This window comes from Carassius carassius, chromosome 22 (assembly GCF_963082965.1).
Source record: "Carassius carassius chromosome 22, fCarCar2.1, whole genome shotgun sequence".
Classification (NCBI taxonomy): Eukaryota; Metazoa; Chordata; class Actinopteri; order Cypriniformes; family Cyprinidae; genus Carassius; species Carassius carassius.
Window position 1 is genome coordinate 9,338,620 of NC_081776.1, and position 21,334 is coordinate 9,359,953.

The window sequence follows — 21,334 nt, forward strand, 5'->3', positions numbered from 1 at the left end:
CGTTGTTACTCACACTTTACACGGCACTTTGTCCACTGTGATGCTGATGTCATCTATACTAGCCGTGTCTAGGTCCTGTCCCGTGATCGTGATGACAGTTCCTCCAGCAGCCGGACCTTTAGAGGGGGAGACAGCACTTGGGACAGGATCCTGGGGGGGGCAACAACAAAAACATTTTTAACATAAGTCTAGATTTATTAAACATTAATAAGGCTATGCTCACACTGTCAGTGAATGAAAACATAAAATTAATGTCTGAAAAGACATACTGTTCAAAATTTTAGGGTTACTAAGATTTCTAAAAGATCACGTGACACTGAAGGCTGTAATAAAGGTTGCTGAAAATTCAGTTTTTATTATGAAAACTGTCACATTACAAAATAAAAATAATGATAATACATTTCACAATAATAGTGTTGTTAATCATTTTTTTATTAAATAAATACAACTTTGTTGACCATAAGACTTTAAAAACCAAAAATACATTTTACTTTTAAAATGTGACTCATTTCCAATTGAAACAGAATATTCTGCTTGAAAACAAAAGAAAAATGAATAACTAATTAAAAAATACACAAATATATAAACTACTTTACAGTATATTTTAAAGAATGAAAACACACATTTTCCTATTAGCCTGCAATATTTCTTAAATCAATTTTAAGTAGTAAGATTTCCTTGGTCAACCTTCTTTACAAGCTACATTTTGCTGGATAACATCATTGGGATTCCTCTGTGTTTAAGCTGGTCTTTTCAGGTGTGCAATTTACATAAAATTTACATAGAGAAAGGCAAAACGGATGGAGGAAAATAAACAGCCACAAAGGACTCATCATAAAGAATGCATTTACCCTGTAAGTGAATGAAACCTGCGACTGTCCTGTTCTCCCTCCTTCCACCTCCACTTCCACTACTCCGCTGATCGAGAGGTCTGTAGGAGGGGGTGAGGGGAAAGGTCCGATCTCACACACAACACTGAAAAAAAAAAATAAAAAATAAAAAATTGTAAAACTGAATGCATTTATGCATTTAGCTGACACTTTTATTCAAATCGACTTACAGTGCATTCAGGCTAACATTTTTTACTTAATGTGTTCCCGGGGAATCAAACCCACAACCTTTTGTGCTGCTAACGCAATGCTCTACCACTGAGCCACAGGATCACAGATACAAGGAAACAAAAGTTTGGGCTCAGTAAGATTTTGAAAGTACTTTACTGTTACTTTTGATCAATATAATGTTACCTTGTTGCATAAAAGTAATAATTTATCATGAAAAAATCCTACTGACCCCAAATTTTTGAACGTTACAGTAAATGCTGTGATACCGCATTCATCTAATATGGCAAACATGCTTTACCTGGTACTGACGGAGTATCTCTCCGGCTGATGAGTACATGGCACTCCAGCTACGGTGATACTCTTAATGTCCTCCTGCTTGATGCCCAAGTTAGAGCCTTTTATAGTGACAGAGATCTGTCCCTCCTTTGGCCCATACCGAGGAAAAATCTGGAATGAAAGCAGAACAGCACTCAAAACCATAAAATAGAGTTACAAAGATCACCCATAACCATTGTGCCCTTGAGTGATCCAGCTGCTTTGGAGAAGATCATTTGCAAGATGAGTAATAAAAAAGGCACAAGGCAGTGTGATCATTAGAGTCTTAGATGGATTCAACAAAACAATAAAGTAAGAGACTGAGCCATCTATATACCATCTAGGCATGAGAAATGGAGAAGAGGATGAAAAGAAATGGTGTTTTCTAGTGAAGAAAAATAGGAATTCATGAGGTGCATTTGAACCGGGAATGGTGAGATTGGTAATAGCTGATGTCAGGCCAATGATATATTCTTGGATGCATTTTGAGCTTAGCTGTTAGCGTCTAGTTTTTAAAATAGATTCAAACAACAGTATCAAGCAAAGAAAGATAAGAATTGTCCTCACGTCAGTGATCTTTGGAGGAGGACACTGGTCTAGCTCCTGACCACACAGGTTTTTGTAGATGCAGGATTTTGTGCTATCGCACCACACGCAGTTATACTTCTGATCAGTGTTCTTACACAAACTGCAGTCCTCACGTCTAACCGAACAGTTGTAGAGCACCACTGGGTAGAAAAATGGAGGAAACAAAACAATTCACAGAACTGACATTAAATCCATCATCTGTGACAAAATATGCTTACTTTTTTTTTTTTTTTTTGTAGAGAAATTAACATTTGATTAAACTCTGCTGTTTATCACTATGTTTTCGAAAATTGTGTGTTATGCAAATTAGGCTGTTTATTGCTGGTGGTCTGTTAGTCACATTTAGCACAAAGATTTTCGATGCTGTCAACAAACTGTACAAATGTACATTGTTTTTGTGGCCGATAAACAGAATATGTAGGCTTTATATTTAGTCATATATTTTAAATGATATTGGCTTTAATTTTATGTGGTTAGCTAAGTTTAATTAATACATTCCAGCACAGCTTAGCGTAGCTTAAAGGGATACATTTAGGTAATGAGTAGCAGATGAGTCCTTTAAAAATGGCATCTTCCTGCTGAAAAATGGACATCAAATAGACACCTGGATGATGTAAGTATGCTAGCAATTTGCTATTAATACTTATGTAGTTAAAGGGATAGTTCATTCAAAATTTAAAACTATTTGATTTTCAGAAAATGCAATTTCGAAGTGTTCATCTGCTAAAATTGTTTAAAACATTACTAGTTGGATATAAAACCCCCCCGAAAAAAACAAGATTCAGCCAGTCAGTCCCCGAGATGCCAATGATATATAACATATGCTAATCTGCTTATTTTAAGAGGTTTATCTGATCTTTGTACACTACCTTTCTGCATCTTGACGATCCACATGTTTACTGCAGCTTCTGTAAGCTATGATGATGAAAATTCATTTAAATGTACCTCTGAGGGTGCTGTCAATCTTCCTGTCCGTGTTTTTATCCTTTATGTAGAACGTCACATTCACCTCTGGCTCTTTGTCATATTTAAACTGGCATAAAAAAAACAATAGAAAGTGTCAGTAAACACACACAGATACAAACAAACCCATCACTGCATCTGGAACAACTGTTTGCTGCAGAAAATTCTCCCCTGCCAAAGTGATGTCTTTGTGAACCCGATCACTATGTTTTTTTGTTACGCCTACATAGGACTGAGCCCTATACACACATGCAGCTCAATAGCCGTGACTGCCATATTGGCTGGTGCTCAAACTCCAGAAACAAATCAATGTGTGAACAGAGAAGCAGAAAGTGAGGGAGACATTATAGGAGGAATACGAGGAATAGAGCATACTGACCACAAAACCCTCAAATCTGTACTTTGACCCATCAGGCTCCCTAGTCACCTCGCCAACCTGTTTCATGAGCTCAGTGCCGATCTGAAAGTTTTCCCCCTGAGAGAGATGAAAAAAAGAGCAATGTTATATATGCAGACTCTAATAACAGGCATTTTACTAAAAAAAATTGACAAATTGCCTTGCTGGGAAATTGGGTAAATATATCGCATCTTCATTGCTCTCTAAAATATTTCTGATTGGTCAATCGTGGTTTTTTGTGATAAATTATTTAGCTTTGGCAAGTAATACAGTATATTAAGTGACACAAGAGACACCACACAAGCAAAAAATATGGAAAAGAAATTTTTATAGCGTAAAATCATTTGAACATAAATCAATCTCTCACATCAATAATGCCAAAATGTCCAACTGATATGCATTAATCTACAAAAAAAAAACTTAAGGATATACTCCCTTATATATTATATACATTAATATACTAAACGTAACAAAAACACAAAATACAATAAGTAGTAATGCATATATCTTACCGAATATTTTTCCAAATATTTATCCAAATTCTTGCCCTGAAATTCGATGGGGGTTTTAAGTCCAACAGGAATAAGCAGGAGTTCTGTGATTTCAAACTGAGGACACATGTCATCCTGTAATAATGATTAAAAAATGAAATAAAACTGTTATTTCACCTCTTTTGTCACCGAAGGATGATGGCTCACCATATACAGTATTAAAGCACAAACAGACACATTTATATAGGCATACGTTCATCCAAACAAGATTCACCTGCATGTGTTGGATGATATGATCAGCCTTGACAGAGTCATCTCGATCACTGCATGTGTGATCCTGAATATTCCATTGGCAGCCCCACTTACTGGTCACACATGCAATGCATCTGCAGAACACACAGCCGGTTATTTAAAAGACAACACTAAATAAATGCTACACAGGGTACACATTTTTAAAACACTCCCTCATACTTACGGTGTATTCTCTGATCTCTTCACAACAGCTGCGCAGTTGTAGAACTCAAACACACTAGATGCTACTTCAATGCCGTCATTTACTGTGATCTTCACTGGCACTGCTACAAAATCTACACACATTCACAAGGGAAATGGGAATCATGTGGGTTTTTAAGGCAATAGTAATTCATACAGCCAGTTCTGAATTTTGGGAGCTTAAAAGGTGCTAGATAAGCCGAGGTCATAGGTTCAATTCCCAAGGACAGCACAACTTGATAAAAGCTTTTGTTACTGTAGAGTCATGACAAACAACAATAATATCAGCTTTTAGGCAGGGGTAATTCATATGAAAAAAAAACTTTTTAATTTCTAGTGCTCAACAGGTGCAAGATATGCCTAGATAATGGGTTCAATTCCCAAGGAAAGCATGACCTTATAAACTCTTCTGTAACTCTAAAATCATGGGAAATAGGAATCATATCCAAGTTTTCCGTAACTCTAGAATCAATAGGTTAAACTTCAGAATCTATCTGCTATTAGATTCAGCTTCAGTTTAATGGTTACATCAGTCTTATCAGACTAATCAGTTTCCAAATTAAAAATCCCACAACTAGCAAATTACAAAATTAAAGAAATGAAAAACTTTTCATAATTTTTAGGCAAACACCATCTGTTTGTTTATTGAGTAAAAGAGGCAGCAAAAGGACGGCTTCACAGTAGGTGATTATTAAATTTAAAGGCAAATAGGATGCTCTCACCTTGTGTCTCGGGTGTGGGGGGTATGTTCTCAGAGATCGGGAGATCACAAATGACTCTTGTGCCTTCCATAGTTGCCTTACTTTTGTAGACATCAAACTCACATGTAAGTTTCACATCATCAGAACTGCTGATACTGGGCAGGGAGGTCATGTTAATCATCACCTGCAAGATTAAAGCAGAAAATAAGGATTAAGGATAAATAAATAAATAAATATGGAAAAAATTCAATTCTCACATTTTGAATCACGGATATATAGTTTTATAGTCATTTATATGATTTGGATTAATTACATTTTTTATTTATTTTAAATATTGAATAGTCAAGAAAAAATAAATATTCAAAATAAAGATTTTATTGTTATTTGTTGTGAAAAACACTATTTTAAAATTCCCTGACATTTTCAGGTTTTGCAGACTGTATTTCCCCCTGAAATATGCAATACAAAACATGAAATAATATTGATTTCAGCAAATAAGTTAAAAGTTATTCCAGGAACTTAATTACGGTATACAGGAAGCCTCTTCAATCAACCATGACCACTTGAGTTTCTTCTGAGACATATTAGAAATGCATGAATGTGCTCTGTGCGTTCATGTGGTATGATACGATAGTTTCAGACGCCTTGTTTAGTAACTTCACCGTGTCAGCTTATAAAAAAGGATTAGACTCACAGACTGGATCTGTTACAGCCAGTAAATATCAATCCTGAGTCAATCCTTAAGAGGTTAGGGTTTGAAATAACTGCAGACCATATCACAGTGTGTGTGTTTGTGTACGTGTTATGCTTTAGTACCTGTGTAGGCTTGGTTTTCTTGCAGCTGATGTTGGGGGGCTCAAAGGACTGAATAGTTACACATGTTTGACTTGGACTCCACAACCAGGCGTTCTCTCCGTTTCGACAATCCTTTTTCCTAGTACAACTGAAAGAGCAAAGCAGACAAACATGGGCAATGAGCCGTAATGCATTTGCTTTAACTGGACTGCATGCAGATATCTAATACATACCGCTTGCTAAAATGTAACATACAATACTAAGACTTAGATTACACCATATTTTAAACAATTTCAGAATCATGTCACTAAACTGTTTCCTGTTCTAAAACATACTTTAGTAGGAATGAAAGTCACATGACCTATAGGAGCCACGTGTCTTGTCATGTGGCAGTGTTATTGCTCATCCAGTCCTTTACTGGACAAGACTGCCCAAATTATGTTGTGCTTTTGGTAATAAATTGAACCTGGCACACTTACCGGCCTTCCAACACACACCAGCCGCAATATGGATCCCGCTGGGAGACGCATGACTGACAATCATGCTTCTCCTCACAAGCCTGCACTGGCACTTTGGTGATCTATGCAAAAGAGAAACAATTAAGATAACAGCCACAACCTTTAAAATGACAATTTGTTCATTTATTTAAGATTCTGCTTCTGCATTTAGAGTTTAAGTCAGTTATAAAATAGCATTTGTGTACAACAAACTGCCAACTCATGAAGCAGTTTATGGCAGTTAAATTGAGTGTTCCACTCTCAGTTTCCTGCTTTTAATATATGGGCCATGTGAATGAGTTAAATGACTGACAGGAAGAGAGTGCTTCGAAGTCTTCCGATTAGCTAAAATGATATGACAGCCAGCTGTTACATTTTTGTGGCAGATTACGGAGTCCAGGGATGTCACATGTGATATTTCAAGATATCTCTATATGTTCCACTTTATAAAAATTTCCTTCAAGATTGGCAAACCTACATTAAAGGGTTTAACCAGTGGATGATCTCTGTTGACGTAATGTGATATACGAGTTGTGTTCATTAACAAACCTTTCTGCCAGTGGTGATGTACAAGATATCCGAAGTTGAACTAAAAAAAAGGTTTTTGTTCACACCACCATCTGTGCGTTCCCCTGGAATCCTGTTATAAAGGTAAGCTTGGTTGGGGTCAAGATGCACCTGCAAGCAGAAAGTTAATTAATGCATTAATTAATTCGGCAAATGCTTTTATCCAAAGTGACTTACATGTAAACACATTACGGGGCAATTCATCTACAGCAAGCCCTTGGATTTAAGTGCATTTCTTAAGTGGTTGTAACTTATAACTCACCCATTCTTGGGTTTAAACCAACAACCTTTTGGTCACCAGCCCAAACTGTTACCCACTAAGCCAGACCACCACAGCAGTCAAACCACAAGAGCTTCAGTGAAATTTAAAGAGGAGAGAAACCAGACCCTGAAATGGGACTCACCTTTAAGACATCTGCTCCGCTGGTTCCCAAAAATGCCACAGTGTGCTCATTCTCAACCGCCACAGCTACAGCTGTCAACATGTCAATTCGGGTGAAGATGGGTTCGGCAGCCAGAGCGTACTCAGGTTTACTGGCTAGTGGAGATGGCAGGAACTCTGCACCACATGTATAATTCTTCACCATCTCCTTCTGTTGGGCAAAAAGACATACCGCATTCAGAAGGGTCACAAAACACAAAACAACATTGAAGCAGAGTGGAAGAAACAACATCTCACATTTCTCTTGGGCTTGCAGATGGCCTCAGGCTTGGAGATGTAGGGTGAATAAACAGTCTTTGGTTTATCGTCCCCCAGAAGTTCTCCTATGTAGCAGGACTCAATCACCTCCTTAAGTCTGGCGTTAATGCTGCTAAGCGGATACATGCACAAGGCAGAACCGTCACTGCTGTCATCTGTGCTGAACACCACAAACAGAACCTTATCATTGGGATTCGAAGGTATTTTCCCAGTCAAACTTTCTCCCGGTTTGGCCAGATACGCCGTTTGGACCTTGTTGTATGTGATCTTCCTTTGTTCAGTGCTAACAGAGCAGTTTAGCTGAAGTTCGGTGTAAGAATAATAATGATGGTCATTCACACACAGACGTGCTATAAATGTGATCTTCCTGTTGTCACTGGTGCCCAGAGTACGCGAGAACAAGAAGTAGATGTAGCCGTCGTCTTTGAAAGCATGGCGAAAGTCGTGGAGGTAACGCTGGACGAAAGGACTAGCTTGCACAGTGGAAGCGTCAACCATGTTCTCAAAGACATCCATTTCTCCATGCTCCTGCAGCAATCGGGTGCTGATGAGTTTTGAACTGTCCGAGCTACCATAGCCCTTCCCCACTAGAAACACGCTGAGGTTTGCATTAGTATTAGTATCTATAAAATAAGAAATTGCTCCCACTACGGTAACAGACTCCTCTGTGCTGGCTACATAGGTCTTCTCCCCTTTAGTGTCACTGTAGTACACCGGTTTGTCCACGCTGTTGAGGTTTACCAAAGAACAGATGCCCCTGAAAAGGCTTCCGCAAACGATCAAAGTGCCATTGGCGGAGTTAACCAGTATGAGTTTGTTGATATTGTCCATATCCTTTGCATCAGTGCACTGTGTAGTGATTGGTGGAGTGCATTGTGGGTTGTCGTGCCTAGGGCCTGTTACAGCACTGCTCTCCTTCTGCAGGTCATGGTTCAGCTGATAGATGTTATTAATGGCACCCAGGTAAATTCGTCCAGTTTGAGGGTCCTGAACAACATTGTTTATGATGGTATCAGATGTGAAAGAATCACCACAGCAAGATGAGCTAAAACACAGCAACAGTGACAAAACTGCCAGGGTCCTCCACGCCATCTTTTGAAGAGATTGAAAGAAAACAAGACACACATCACATAAGAGGCCAGCAACCAATTTACATGCCTGTGCAATTCATAAATACAATGACTTGAATGCAAATCTTCTATAGTGAGCACGTATTTAATTTCAGATTTAAAATAAATTTTGATATTTTGATGGGGAGGGACATAAAGTCAGAAATGTTAGGGTGATACAACTGTCCTTTCATAATGAGTTTGGCATAATGTTTTTAGGGGAAAAAAGAACAGAAGCAGTTTTGTCAAAAAAAAAAAAAACAATATATGAAAAACCTTTGTCCGCCAAAAGTCATGTTATGCCACCAACACAGAAAAAAAATAAAAAAACACTAAAAATAAAAAAAACGTAATCAAAAGCACATCAATCCAACATGAATACAAAGATGACATATCTAAGAACTTGAAACATGTGTAATAAACTAAATTAATAAAAGATTTTCATTTTTATTAACTTATTTGTCATTGACCCAACAGAGATGATTGCCTCAGCAGGCAGCACTAATAGATTCACACTTGAAAACCGACATCTTTTTGGATGCTTGAGAATTTCTTTAGTATGCATCATTATACTAAAGTTAAGTAAGCACTAGTCAAAAGTGCTACCAACAAAGACTAAATTCAAAGAAAAATCTATCAGGCCTCTCAACTCTTTCCTCAAAGGGGTTGCGGATTGCTCCGTGATTTGACATGCCTGATACAAGCGAAGAATTTCTAAAGAGGCTCATCCTCCATCTCGTACTCCTTTCACTCTACTTTTCATCCATCCCCTCAGCAATTCAGCTGGTCCTAAAAACACTGGGGTGGAAGTCAAATGCTCATCAAAGCAATCACAAGGTGGCTCAATGAATTATGGGTACAACTTCAGCAGGTGGGCCAAACAATCCTGTCTTCTTTCCTGTAAACAACCCCTATAATAACCAGCACGCCATGCAAAGTTATTGTGTTAGACAGGAAGATCTTATCACAGTCGTTCCATATATGAACATTCTTAAGCTAATTTTAGATGATTACAAGTTTCAGCTTGCAAAAGTAGTTTTGGTGATGAAATATTAACCATACTGGCTCAATATTCCTGACCATTCCATGATTATGCCTAAACGTGGTGATAATCCTCTGGAGGGGTCTTCCACACGACTGACTGTGATGTTTAGATTGCCAGAGCAAAAACTTTTACTGCAAAATCGAATGGCAGGAGTCTCTCAGACACCATGATCCTGCGCCCAGAGCTCAAAGAATTCATGCTAAGAGTTTAGTGGATATTACAGTTCTTATTGGCTTTAATGACGGGACTCCAGAGACACGATATGAGGCAGGGCAGAAGTGACAAGCTTTTTCTTTTTACTTAGTGTCTGTCAGAGCTCTGGCGTGCAGGGTTTGCAATGAGATTAGAGGTTACTGTGGGGGGAGTGTGTTAAATTTTGCTTGTGTGTATGTGTGTGTGAGAGTCTAGTGTTAACTGTTAACAGGAGGTGGTCTTTGCTGCTGATTCAGAGCGCATGCGTGATTTGTCACGACTGTACGGCTTTAGAAAAAAAACTCAAAAGACCCCCTTCAAAACACAAGACCAAATCATTAACAGGAACAATGATGCCAGTCTCTCAGTGAAGACTTGATATTTGTGCTAAGTGTGCCACACAGCTCTGACTAAGCAAGTCATGTGATCACAAAAGAATGCAGTGTGCCTTATGACACACTCATTGATTTGCATGTTAACACACAAACATAAGTCAGTTTGAACTATTTTGAAAATAATTGTTTAATAAACAAGAAAGGAATAAAGGAATGAAAAGAAAGGAATAAAAATTCTAAGGATAAAAAGTTTAAAAAATGTTCATAAGAAAATGCAATTCTTGAAGAGAAAAAAAAAACTTGTTGAACCAACACTGGACTCCACTTTGTCATTCTATGGACAAAAAAATAATAATAAAGAAAAAAAAAAGGAAATTACTTTTTTTCATAATATTTTCTTGAATTCCACAGAACAATAAAAAAATGTCAGGTTCTTTATTGGAATCCATGATTCATCATGAAGAACCTTAAAAATCCATGGAACCATTCCACTGTACAAAAAGTTTTTTTTTTAGACATACTTTAAATGTCCTTCACCATAGTTTTTGTAAGAACTGCTAAATGAGTTCCTTGGGGAACCCAAAATGGTTCTTCTATGACACTGCTGTGGAAACCTTCTTTTGGAACCTTTACTTTTAAAAGTAAAGAAAGTCATACTGGTTTGGGACAACATAAGGCTGAGTAACCGTAAATAACAGAATTTACATTCTAAGGTGAACTATCCCATAAAGTGTGAAGCTATAGCGAATAAATAAAAAATTTTGATGAACAAGTTTTTTTGTTATTGGCAAACAAAAGGTTCCAGAATATAAAAGAAACCTTTGGACAGTGGAACACTCAGCACTGCCATGAACACCTTAGCAAGCACCCTTAAAACCCTAGCAAACACATGGCAACTTGCTAAAAACCACTTAGAATTTAGATTACACCCCTGTTCTTGGAGGCCCTGACCCTACAGAGTTTTGTTCCAACCCTACTCCAACACACATTTCATGTAGTTTTCAAATAAATCTGAAGGACTTGATTATGTGGAACAGGTATGTTTTAATTCCCTCCAGGAATTGAATTTGACACACCTAACTTAGAACATCTTAGCAATAACCTGGAAACCATCCAAAACACCCTAGTATAGTGACAACGAGTGCACCAAATTCCACTTGCAATCTTCAGTAAAAAAAAATTTGTCTACCGTCATACACAAACAAGCACACATTGCCAGAACATCCTGCCTACACTGAGGCCCATTCATGTGACAATCACTCACCCAATAGGAAGTAGAGTGTTTATGTGTTTCTGTATCACTGTATTCCTTGGATTTACAACAGAGGCAATGGCTCAGATGGTTTTTCCTTTATTTCTCAATGCTTTTTTGATCTGGAGCCAAGCCACACACATTTCCTCTAAATTACTTTAGGGCTATCTCAACCTGATCTGCCCGTAAATGAACTCGCAATGCAGCGGAAGCAGGAGAGGAGGAAAAGAGACCTGAGTTTGATGCTCATGTTGTGAGTGGGAGTGTGTATTGCAGTTTGGACCAACAGCACCAGTCTGTTATTCCTTCTCTCTGTGTTAAGAAACAACATGACCGGTAGCTCAGTACACAAGCAGACAAGTGTTAAACCGGCACTACTCTTACCGTGGGGCATTACACTGAAATTTCTCTGCCGAGTTAACAGTAAACCCCACATCTTCTCTAAAATTCCCTCGCAGACTTTGACCCTTGTTAGCAGCTTGTTAACTCACTCTCTCCACAGTCAAGTTCAGCTAACTTGTGTATCATTTACAATATTCCCTCATATTTTCCACATTTCTCTTTTCTCCTGTCACAGCTTAATAGGTAGAGACACCTATAAGTATCCTATTCACTGGCTAATCTAAAAAGTGTACAAAATGTAGTTCTGCAATGCGGTCAAAACATGGCTGTTTGTTGTAGGATTTACCCAACAAAGCAACTTCAGAAGGACTTGGGCCCAACCCATCCTGTTGGTTTGCCAATGTTAGATCAGGGTTCGACTTGGACTCAAACAAAATGTCATGGTTTGTTTGGGTAGTATGGTTCAGTTAGTCCCTATTGGTAGATGGATGTTACTTCACTGTCCTTTTTATATTTTACTACACTGTTAATATTTTTATTTATCCTTTTATCATTCAACCTTAAAACAATGTTGTTGTCAAAGTCTTTTTTTTTCAACTTGGAAAGTAATTTTTCTAAGCAGATGCACTGATAAATCACCCCCTATTTAAATATACCTATGTGAGCCATCTTGAGAATTTTTTTCATATTGCAATATGTAGCACAGAAAAACTAAATATTACAATGTCAGCTTTTTGTCCCTACATTGTACAGCCCTATACTTTACTCTAGTAGATGTTTTGCCCAATTTTCGGGGACCTCTTAAAATTGCACATGCTGACCAATGCTATGTAGATAGATTTCTCCAGGTGTTATAGAACTACTTGGATTGAAAACAGCCATTATTTTAGTGAATCCGTTTGGTGATGCTATTTGCATGGAAATTACACACTTCACCTTTAAAACTTGCTGTTTGGTAATGCAGAGTAGGATGCCAGGTACTGCCCTCCTGTCATGGCCGCCTCTGCCTTTGCTTTTCAATGACAATCTCCATGGACAGCTCAGAATAATTGACGGGTGAGACGGGCAGACTAATTGAGGCTGGGATCAGAGGGACCACGAGTGGTTGGACATGCACAGGTAAAATGAACTAGTATTGAATACAGGCTAGTATTGAAAGAGCTCTTTGAATATGTAAAAGGGAGAGAACTTTCCAATGCTCTTGGAAGATTTGCCTCTCACTTTGGCTCTGTCCCAAATGGTAGGGGTGGGCGATATATCGATATTTAAAGTATATCGATATTTTTTAAACACAATATGGATTTTGACACATCGTATATCTCGATATATTGTTTATATTTAATTCTGATTCCGCCACTTTGCTTGTTTGTCTTCTCTGTGCTGTGCTCGCCCACGCCTCCTTGATTTTGTTCCCCCTCCCCTCGCGTGTTGTCTCATAAACATGGCGGCGTCTGCAACCAGCACGGAGGCTGCAGAACTAGTATTAAAAAAAGACAACTGGCTCCATTATATGGAGATATATTGGTTTTAAGGCGTCGGGCGAACAGCAGGCAGATGTCTACTGTAGGGCCCCATGATTTCCACGATGCAGAAAACGCGGACAGAATCACTGAATCCAGTCATAAAAACGGAATTTACAGTTTAACGTGGAATGTCACGGAATTTGTCAAATTTTAAATGAATTATCAAAAGTAGGTCATTGCACTCACATCAAATCGCGATATGGACTAATATCTACAAATATTAAGCCGAAAAAGTCTATTTAAATATGAATCCTGCGTGTCTGTGTTAATGAATGGATCAGAAGCGCTTCTTCGTTTTATTACACACCCGGAAGCGCGCGTGACGCTCCGGTGATTTCAGCTTCTGTCTTCTCACTAAAAAAAAGATGTGAACACATGAACATCTCCAGAACTGCACTGAGAGTCACTTCATGAGCATCTGACCGTTTGATTTGAGTAAAACTAGCATCATATATCACATCATAGACTGTAGTATCACATACACAGAACTGTAAAGGTAAACCTGTCAAAATAAAAGTATTTGGCAGAAATCTATTACTAGCCTATTGTTCAGCAGAATGTAGAAAGCCTACTACTACTACTATTAAAAAGAAACGAACCTAATTTAAGGAATAATCACACAACATTTCTTTTGTGTATTATTTTTTAATAGTAAATCCCCTTTGTTTACCAAAAAATAAAGTTTGCTTAATTTTCAATAATTAAAAGATAAATTAAATGAATGTTTTATCCCTTCATTTGATAACCAGAAAAATTTGAATACACAGAATTTCAGAGGGGAAAAAACATTTCACATAAGGCTATTTTAAGAAAAAAAATTAACAAATGAAGTTGTTTTTATGTATTTAAATAATTACACTTGCTTAAACACAGAATTAGATAACAATAAAACATATGGTGAAGAAAAAATAAAAAATTTCATAGGGCCCTAAACATGTAATATTTGGCATATTTGTTTTTACAGTAGTTTTTGGGGGGTTATTTTTCCTGTAAAGATAGAGATATATATCGTATATCGAGATATAGCAAAATATATCGAGATATATTTTATGCTACATATCGCCCAGCCCTACCAAATGGCACATTCAAAGTGGACTTGCGTGGCCTTCATTGGCATGTGTCTGTGAAGTCAACAAGACTGTATTGTGTCACAACAATTATAGTTTCAAAGGATCAGGGAACTACAATGCGACCAAAATGGTCGCATATGCGACCTTTTGAAATGCCATTGCGACCCTAATTTTTATGGGGTCACAAATGTATCACTGATTATTTTTGTACTTACTTGTGTGTTATGCTATGATTTATTATGAGCATTTATTAATACAGAAATGTGTATTTTAATAATATATTTTATAACGTGCTCCGAACATTCAACACATCAAGTTGGCTTGCCAATTTAAACATTCAAAGATGCGGGAAAGCTGAACTGAGTAGCTGGTTACTCGCGCGCTGTGTTCGGTGCGCACGAGAGAGCCGCGTCTCACGGACAGCAACACTGAACCGAGCTCTCCTTCAGGACGTTCGCGTCCTACTGCACCTGAATGAACAAATACAAATCACAGTTTAAACAAACAGAAAAAAAGAGCGAAGAGCGAAAAGCGAAAGAGCTCAATTCAGCACCGCGGGGGTTCTGGTGTCCAGGGCGCACGCTGAGACGCGTCTCAAAGTCTTCTTGCTTTTGTACCGACAACAGATACATACAAAATATGTCAAAATACCCGTCTTGGAAAGTGTGTTCGAAAAAGTCTGTGGTATTTCTTAAGTGAAAGTAAAGAGTTGAGAAAAAAATCGGATGTGTATCATTGGATGCGTTCATTGTCTCTTAAAGTGACCGCGCCTAATTTACTAGCTCTGCTGTCGGTGTCGATGTATGAAAACGAAAGTAAATCACTCACTGCTCTTGACTAAATTACTGTGATCTGTGAAAGACTGATCTGTGAAATATTGTACACAAAAATTCTTCATACTGTAGACTACAAGTGAAATTGATAAAAAAAAAAAATAATTAGGGACCTGACCATGTTTTGCTTAAGTGTTTCTTTCTTTAATTGCTAATGCAACCTTTTCACACCACAGACTGAACAAAATTAAGCATTGCTTGCTTGGTAACTGTTCAACAAAGTATTGATAGTTGTGTAAATATTGTAATACTGACAGTTCTCTGAAGTTTTGGTTGATTCCATTACATATCTTTCTATGAAGGTTATCTGACATTATCAAGATGATTTTTTTCTGACAGTTTAACTCTTGAGTTCTTGTCATATTTTTTTTTTACCAATTTCTAAACTATAGCAAAGAAACTGTGATAATGTGAGAAATGTTGAAGGTGTCTGAATACATTTTGGTTTGACTGTTTATTTTATTTTACATTGAAGACTATGCAGTGCTATTTTAAATTAGTTTCTGGACACCTACAAACTAAAAAAACGTAAACATTGTTTAAATAGCACAAATAAATAGAATGAAGATACAGTACAAATTAAACGATTTCAGACAGGGCCCAATGTACAACCTGCACCAGGGCCCCTCTAACCCCAGCTACGGCCCTGGGTTAAGGTACCAAGATGGAGCAATGCACTCTGTGTACTGTAAGAAATAAAACAAAAAGGCATGTGGTTTAAAAGATGGCAAGTAAAATAAAAAGCACATCTGTATGCAATACAGTTTCATTATTGTTTATTATTATCCAGAGAGGCTTCCTATAAATAATTTTAGGGGTGCTCCGATCACAATCGGCCGATCGTTATGCGCATCTCGTCAGTAAAGCCGGTTCTCTAATCAGCGGTAAATTCCATCAGGTGCTTGATTTCACATAGAGCAGCTGTTACTACATTTAGCGCTTTTACCGCTGATTAGAGAACCGGCTTTACTGAAGAGATGCGAATTCACGATTAGCCGATCGTGATCTGAGCACCCCTAAATAATTTGTGCGACCAAATCATGTTTTGCGCCAGTAACTGAAAAAGTTAGTAGCGCAAGTGCCACCAGTGGAAAAAGTTAGTGTAGTTCCCTGCAAAGGATACAAGATGTCATCTTAACCAAAAGTATCAGACAGTGCAGTAGTAATCAAGATAATCAAATGACAGTTAAAAATAAACTCAATTACTTTGTCACTGACCAGGATTTTGCCTATGTATCAATGAAAATTAAATGAACAGCTTCCATTTTAATTCCTTCTTCAGATAAATCTAACATTTGATTTCAGAAGACATGAAATATAGTTTATAGACTACTTTTATAAAACATTTAGGTGTGTATTTGTGTGTGTGTGTGTGTGTGTGTGTGTGTGTGTGTGTGTGTGTGCATGTGAAACCAAGCCATACAGCTTGAAATGACAGGAGGGTTAGTCAATTATGACAATTTAACTATAAATACAAATTTAAATGTACATCTCATATCCCTTTAAAGTGTTTTGTGTTTGACTGGAAAATGAAGGGGATTCGGGATATAGATGCAGAATGGACAATTGAAATGTTTACAAATGAGCAGAGCTGCACTGAGGCACTTACAGATTGAGGTTAATAGCAAGAATGCCCTTGTCTAACATGCATATGTATGTGTGTTTGTGTTTGTGTGTGTGTGTGTGTGAGGGATGAAGAGAGAGCAAAGGAGAGTGTGTTCACTACCCAGCTGGTCCCAATCAAGTGAGAGATGAGTGCAAAGGTGCAAAGATGAGTAAGGATTAAGGTAATTACTCTGGCTGGATATGAACTAGTTCAAGGCTCTGGTGGTCACCAGGAGGATGAAGGGGACAAACAAACAGATAAAGAGCAAAAATGCATATTTGTGCATTTATGAAGCTGCTGAATTTAACCTCTTCCTCATTACAGTTCCTACAACATCTCTATCACAATCTCTGCCTTTTGCTGTCTTCCCCTCTCACCTTCCTGCATTTTTGCGCTCAATCACTGGTGCTGCAGATAACCACTCTATTCTACAGCTGTCATCAGCAGCAGAGAGAGAGAGTGAATGGGAAATGAAAGTGAGTGAAACACGTAGCCTAGGCTTTCATAAGCCAGGTTCGAGCACAGAATGCCCAAATGCAGTTTAGTTTCATAAATCTCCTCAAAAACAATTTTGATGCAATTTGTCAGCAACACATCAGCTGCTATTTCACGGGCAGGGATCAAAGTGGAGCATGCATGTGCGCGAGCGTGCCGTGTTGGAAGATCGTTGGATCAATGGAGCCATGAGGATAGAGAGTCTGTGTTATGCTAATGTAATCTAAACGTATCTTGTTAAGGACAGAGTTCATTAATGTCCTGGTATATCAGCCCATCACCATTAATCTTCAAAAAAACGACAGAGATATTTAGCCATTCATGCTGCATTATAGACAATTTGGAAATATTCCACTGACTATATAAAAATAACCAGAGGAATAGGGCTTGAGGACACACATCTGACTTTAGTTAAGTGCAACTTTGGAGTAACAGCAAAGGTACTGGGGGTCGACAGATAAAATAATATAATACACACACACACACTATTACAGTGGAAATAAACAGCAATTATTTACCATTAAAACAATGCTATAGTCTTTATAATATAAAAAAAAAACATTTTTTTTTTGTTTCAGATGCTTTTAGTGTATATTATTGGTGTTATTTTTCTCTTTTATCATTAGTGTATTTTATGGATTTTGTTTTGTTATTTAAAGCAACACATGTTTGGTCAACTCATGTTGTTTATAAATCTGTACTTTTTTTTGACATTAAGAGACTTTCGATTCATTTACCACTATACTGTATGTAAATAACAAAAAAAGAGGTTATATAAAGTAAATCTATTTACATGAGGTTTTATGATGATAAAAAAAATATAATAAATACAAGTTTGCAATGCCAAGTACCATAAAAATTGTTGTACAGCTTAAGTAATTGAATGTGGCACTGGAAGCTTTTCATTCAAGTTAAAAACAGCCGCACCTGCTCTTATGTTTAAAATAGTGTGAATAGCTTCCATTATATTTAAAAAAGGGGTCCCTTGCAATGGGATATTATTTGTGCATCTTTGGCATCGCCAAATTCAGAAACCCCTTACCTAAAAATGAACAGACAGCTATTGATGAACATTAGGAATCCATTAAGAAAGAAAGTAACAGCATCAGTTTTGACTAAATTTGGACTATTCTAAATTGCTACACTGGCTTGATCATTTTCCTAAATGAAAAGCGACCTATGGTCTGGGGCGACTCGTCCACAATTCCACTCACACCTGAATAACTCAAACACTAACAAATGTAGACAAGTATGGTTCCTTTGCAGTCTGCTAGACAGAAACAAACTCATGATATGCACGTATGCGCACAGACACACTCAGGCAGTGGTGTGGAGCTGTGTCATCTCTCCCAGTGGCTCATGGAGAACAGCAGGCATGTTGATTAAATTTGACTGCTCAATGTGCCGAATCTATAATTCTCTCCACTTCAGCGCCTTCAACAAGCTAGGAATACAGAGAGGATCCCCCGAGCCATTACCTCGAATATGCACGTGCACACAGAGTTAAGGGATTGTCTTCGCACCGCTGTGTGCCTCAAGTTTGCCCAAATGAACCCTCGGCGTGAATACGAATAGTTTACAATGTGCGCAGCTGTATTCAGCACCACTTTAAGTACTTTTATCTAGCAGTAACGTGATAATATAACAAAATTGAATACTAAAGAACTGTTCGCTTTAGAGTGCCCTTGAAGTAATGCTAGGGTGGATGGTTCCCACTTAGGGCTAGCTATGAGCGATTGTGCGCGTAACAAAAGACTCAGAGAGAGACTGTTGAAAAGGAAGTGAGAGGGAGACAATTAAGAGACAGAGGAAGCCAAGTACGAATAGGCACCACCATGACAAGACCGTCTTTGTGTGTGTGTCCGCTGGTGGGATCGTGCCCCTGATGGGAGTCTAAAATAACACAGCAATCCACATTCCAGGTTACTGGCCTGCAAACTTGGCTTCGCTTACCAGCTAAAAGAGCAAAAACAAGCATTTAGATGGAGGAAGAGAAGCAAAACGAATGAACAGATGGGTGAATAAACAAATTAATTACTACATGGCAAAAAGTATTTGGACAGTCCTGGTCCTTTCTAATTAAAGGGAGAGTTAATACAAAAATGATTTACTCAGACTTATGTTATTTTAAACCAAAATGTACTTTGAAACAATTGCCGCTCACAAACTGCTAGTAAATTTCGCAAATAATTAAAAAGAAACAGAAAATAACATATCGAATTAAACATGATGAATGTTAAATATTGAATGTTGTTTTGGTCCCCAATGACTTTCAGTGGAGGGAAAAAACAGTTGCAGGTGGAAAAGGGAACGTATAGAGCAAACAATCTTTATAAACTAACACTGATAGTAGAATGATATGGTGTAATCTTGCAGTTAAGGAGTTAAAAGACTGGAGGAAGAGTTTGCTGACTAGTTTAGGGGGCAAAGAGTTTTCTCGGAGGCGGTGAAGCAAGGAAAAGCTTTCTCTGTTATCTATCCCTCCTTCTCCATCCCTCTCTCTCCCTATTTTCCCTCCAGTTATGGAGTTTACTGCATAAAGAGATAACGTATCTTTTCCACTTGATAGGTTTCCTAATTGCTCTCACTTAAACACACAACTGGCAGCTCCATCCAGAACACATTGTATTAATAAATTACACTGGGGTTTAATTAGCCAAGACTCTAATGCTGCAGGCCAACACACACACACACACACACACACACACCTTATTAGGTGTGACTCCCAGAGTCTTTCCACAGAAAAGTATCTCTTTTGCACAGGATTGTGGGTAAAAGTCAATAACTTTACCAGGGCTGACAGATTCGGCAGTCTTCAGAGAGATCGGGAAAGAGATGGAAAAAAGGGAGAGAGAGAGAAAGTGATTATAACTGCTAAAGAGGGTTTTTGGGAGCAAATAATACTGTACAATAGAAATCTGTCAGATAGATCACACAGGGGCCAATTAAATTTTCCCAGAGCTGAATTTATTAGCAAAATCGCAGACTAGTGATAAAATGTCATACTGGGTAGGTCAAATTAGCAGTGGATATTTTGACATTATCGACATTGGTTGATAGTCTTTACTCATTTGATTAAGAAAAGTAGTAATTCCACCTGTGACAGTCGATGGATACTTTTTTTCTCAAAAATATTGTTAATTTGAAGTAAAATAAAGATAAATGTGTTTTAATTCAGCGATATGCAGTGCATCTTATTTGCTATGATAACATGCATTCATCTACAGGTCTTTAAGTTAGGCTGATATACAGTAAAGCTAATATATATAATATTGCTGCAATAAAACTAGGGGTGCACCGATCAAGATCGGCCTGAGAAGCTGCGCAAATCCAAGTTCATTATCAGCGTTTATTTGCGCAGCTTCTCAGTTAACAACGGCTCTGTGTAGTAACAGCTGCTCTGTGTGAAATCACGGACCTGATGGAATTTACCGCTGATTAGAGAACCGGCTTTACTGACGAAATGCGCATTAACGATCGGCCGATCTTGATCGGTGCACCCCTAAATAAAACAACATGTTTTTACATAATTTTTCTAAATAATAATAAGAAAAAAATGTAATACTGAAATATATTAATATCTCTATACTGAAAGAAAATAAAAATAAAAATAAATCCAGTGAAATAAATACAAATAAATACAAAAATTATTTATTTTAGAAAGCAACTTTCAGTTTCAGTTCTGTCATGCAAACCTGGTTTCAGGTTTTCCTGTCCTTGTTGGGACATTTGGGCCCCTGAATGTTATCAAAATCTGACCCTCCACTAACAGTTTGACCTACTTTACCCTGAACTGCATCACATCAGGTGATCAGTTGGAGTTGGGTTTAGATAACATGTTCAAGGGGCAAATTATTCAGCCTAGCCCTCATAAATGGACCTTAGCCATCATATCCATAGTTCCTGTACTTGGACAGTAGAACATGCCTCTACACTCATTACAGAGGGCTTAAAAAGATAAAAAA

At 37.7% G+C, this 21,334-nt stretch overlaps 1 protein-coding gene across 1 annotated transcript in view; it reads right to left on the bottom strand.

Moving 5' to 3' along the window:
- The window catches only part of LOC132098887 (plexin-B2-like), a 111,632-nt gene that overhangs the window by 12,057 nt on the left and 78,241 nt on the right, over positions 1–21,334 (bottom strand). Inside the window, exons 3-17 of the mRNA XM_059505154.1 lie at positions 7,547–8,659; positions 7,272–7,460; positions 6,850–6,978; positions 6,283–6,383; positions 5,825–5,951; positions 5,030–5,192; positions 4,291–4,402; positions 4,090–4,201; positions 3,837–3,950; positions 3,307–3,402; positions 2,910–2,997; positions 1,944–2,104; positions 1,360–1,508; positions 852–975; positions 14–150 (exon numbers count right to left, since the gene is read on the bottom strand). Coding sequence (XP_059361137.1) covers positions 14–150; positions 852–975; positions 1,360–1,508; positions 1,944–2,104; positions 2,910–2,997; positions 3,307–3,402; positions 3,837–3,950; positions 4,090–4,201; positions 4,291–4,402; positions 5,030–5,192; positions 5,825–5,951; positions 6,283–6,383; positions 6,850–6,978; positions 7,272–7,460; positions 7,547–8,659 — 2,915 coding nt within the window. The remainder of the gene's footprint in view (positions 1–13; positions 151–851; positions 976–1,359; positions 1,509–1,943; positions 2,105–2,909; positions 2,998–3,306; positions 3,403–3,836; positions 3,951–4,089; positions 4,202–4,290; positions 4,403–5,029; positions 5,193–5,824; positions 5,952–6,282; positions 6,384–6,849; positions 6,979–7,271; positions 7,461–7,546; positions 8,660–21,334) is intronic.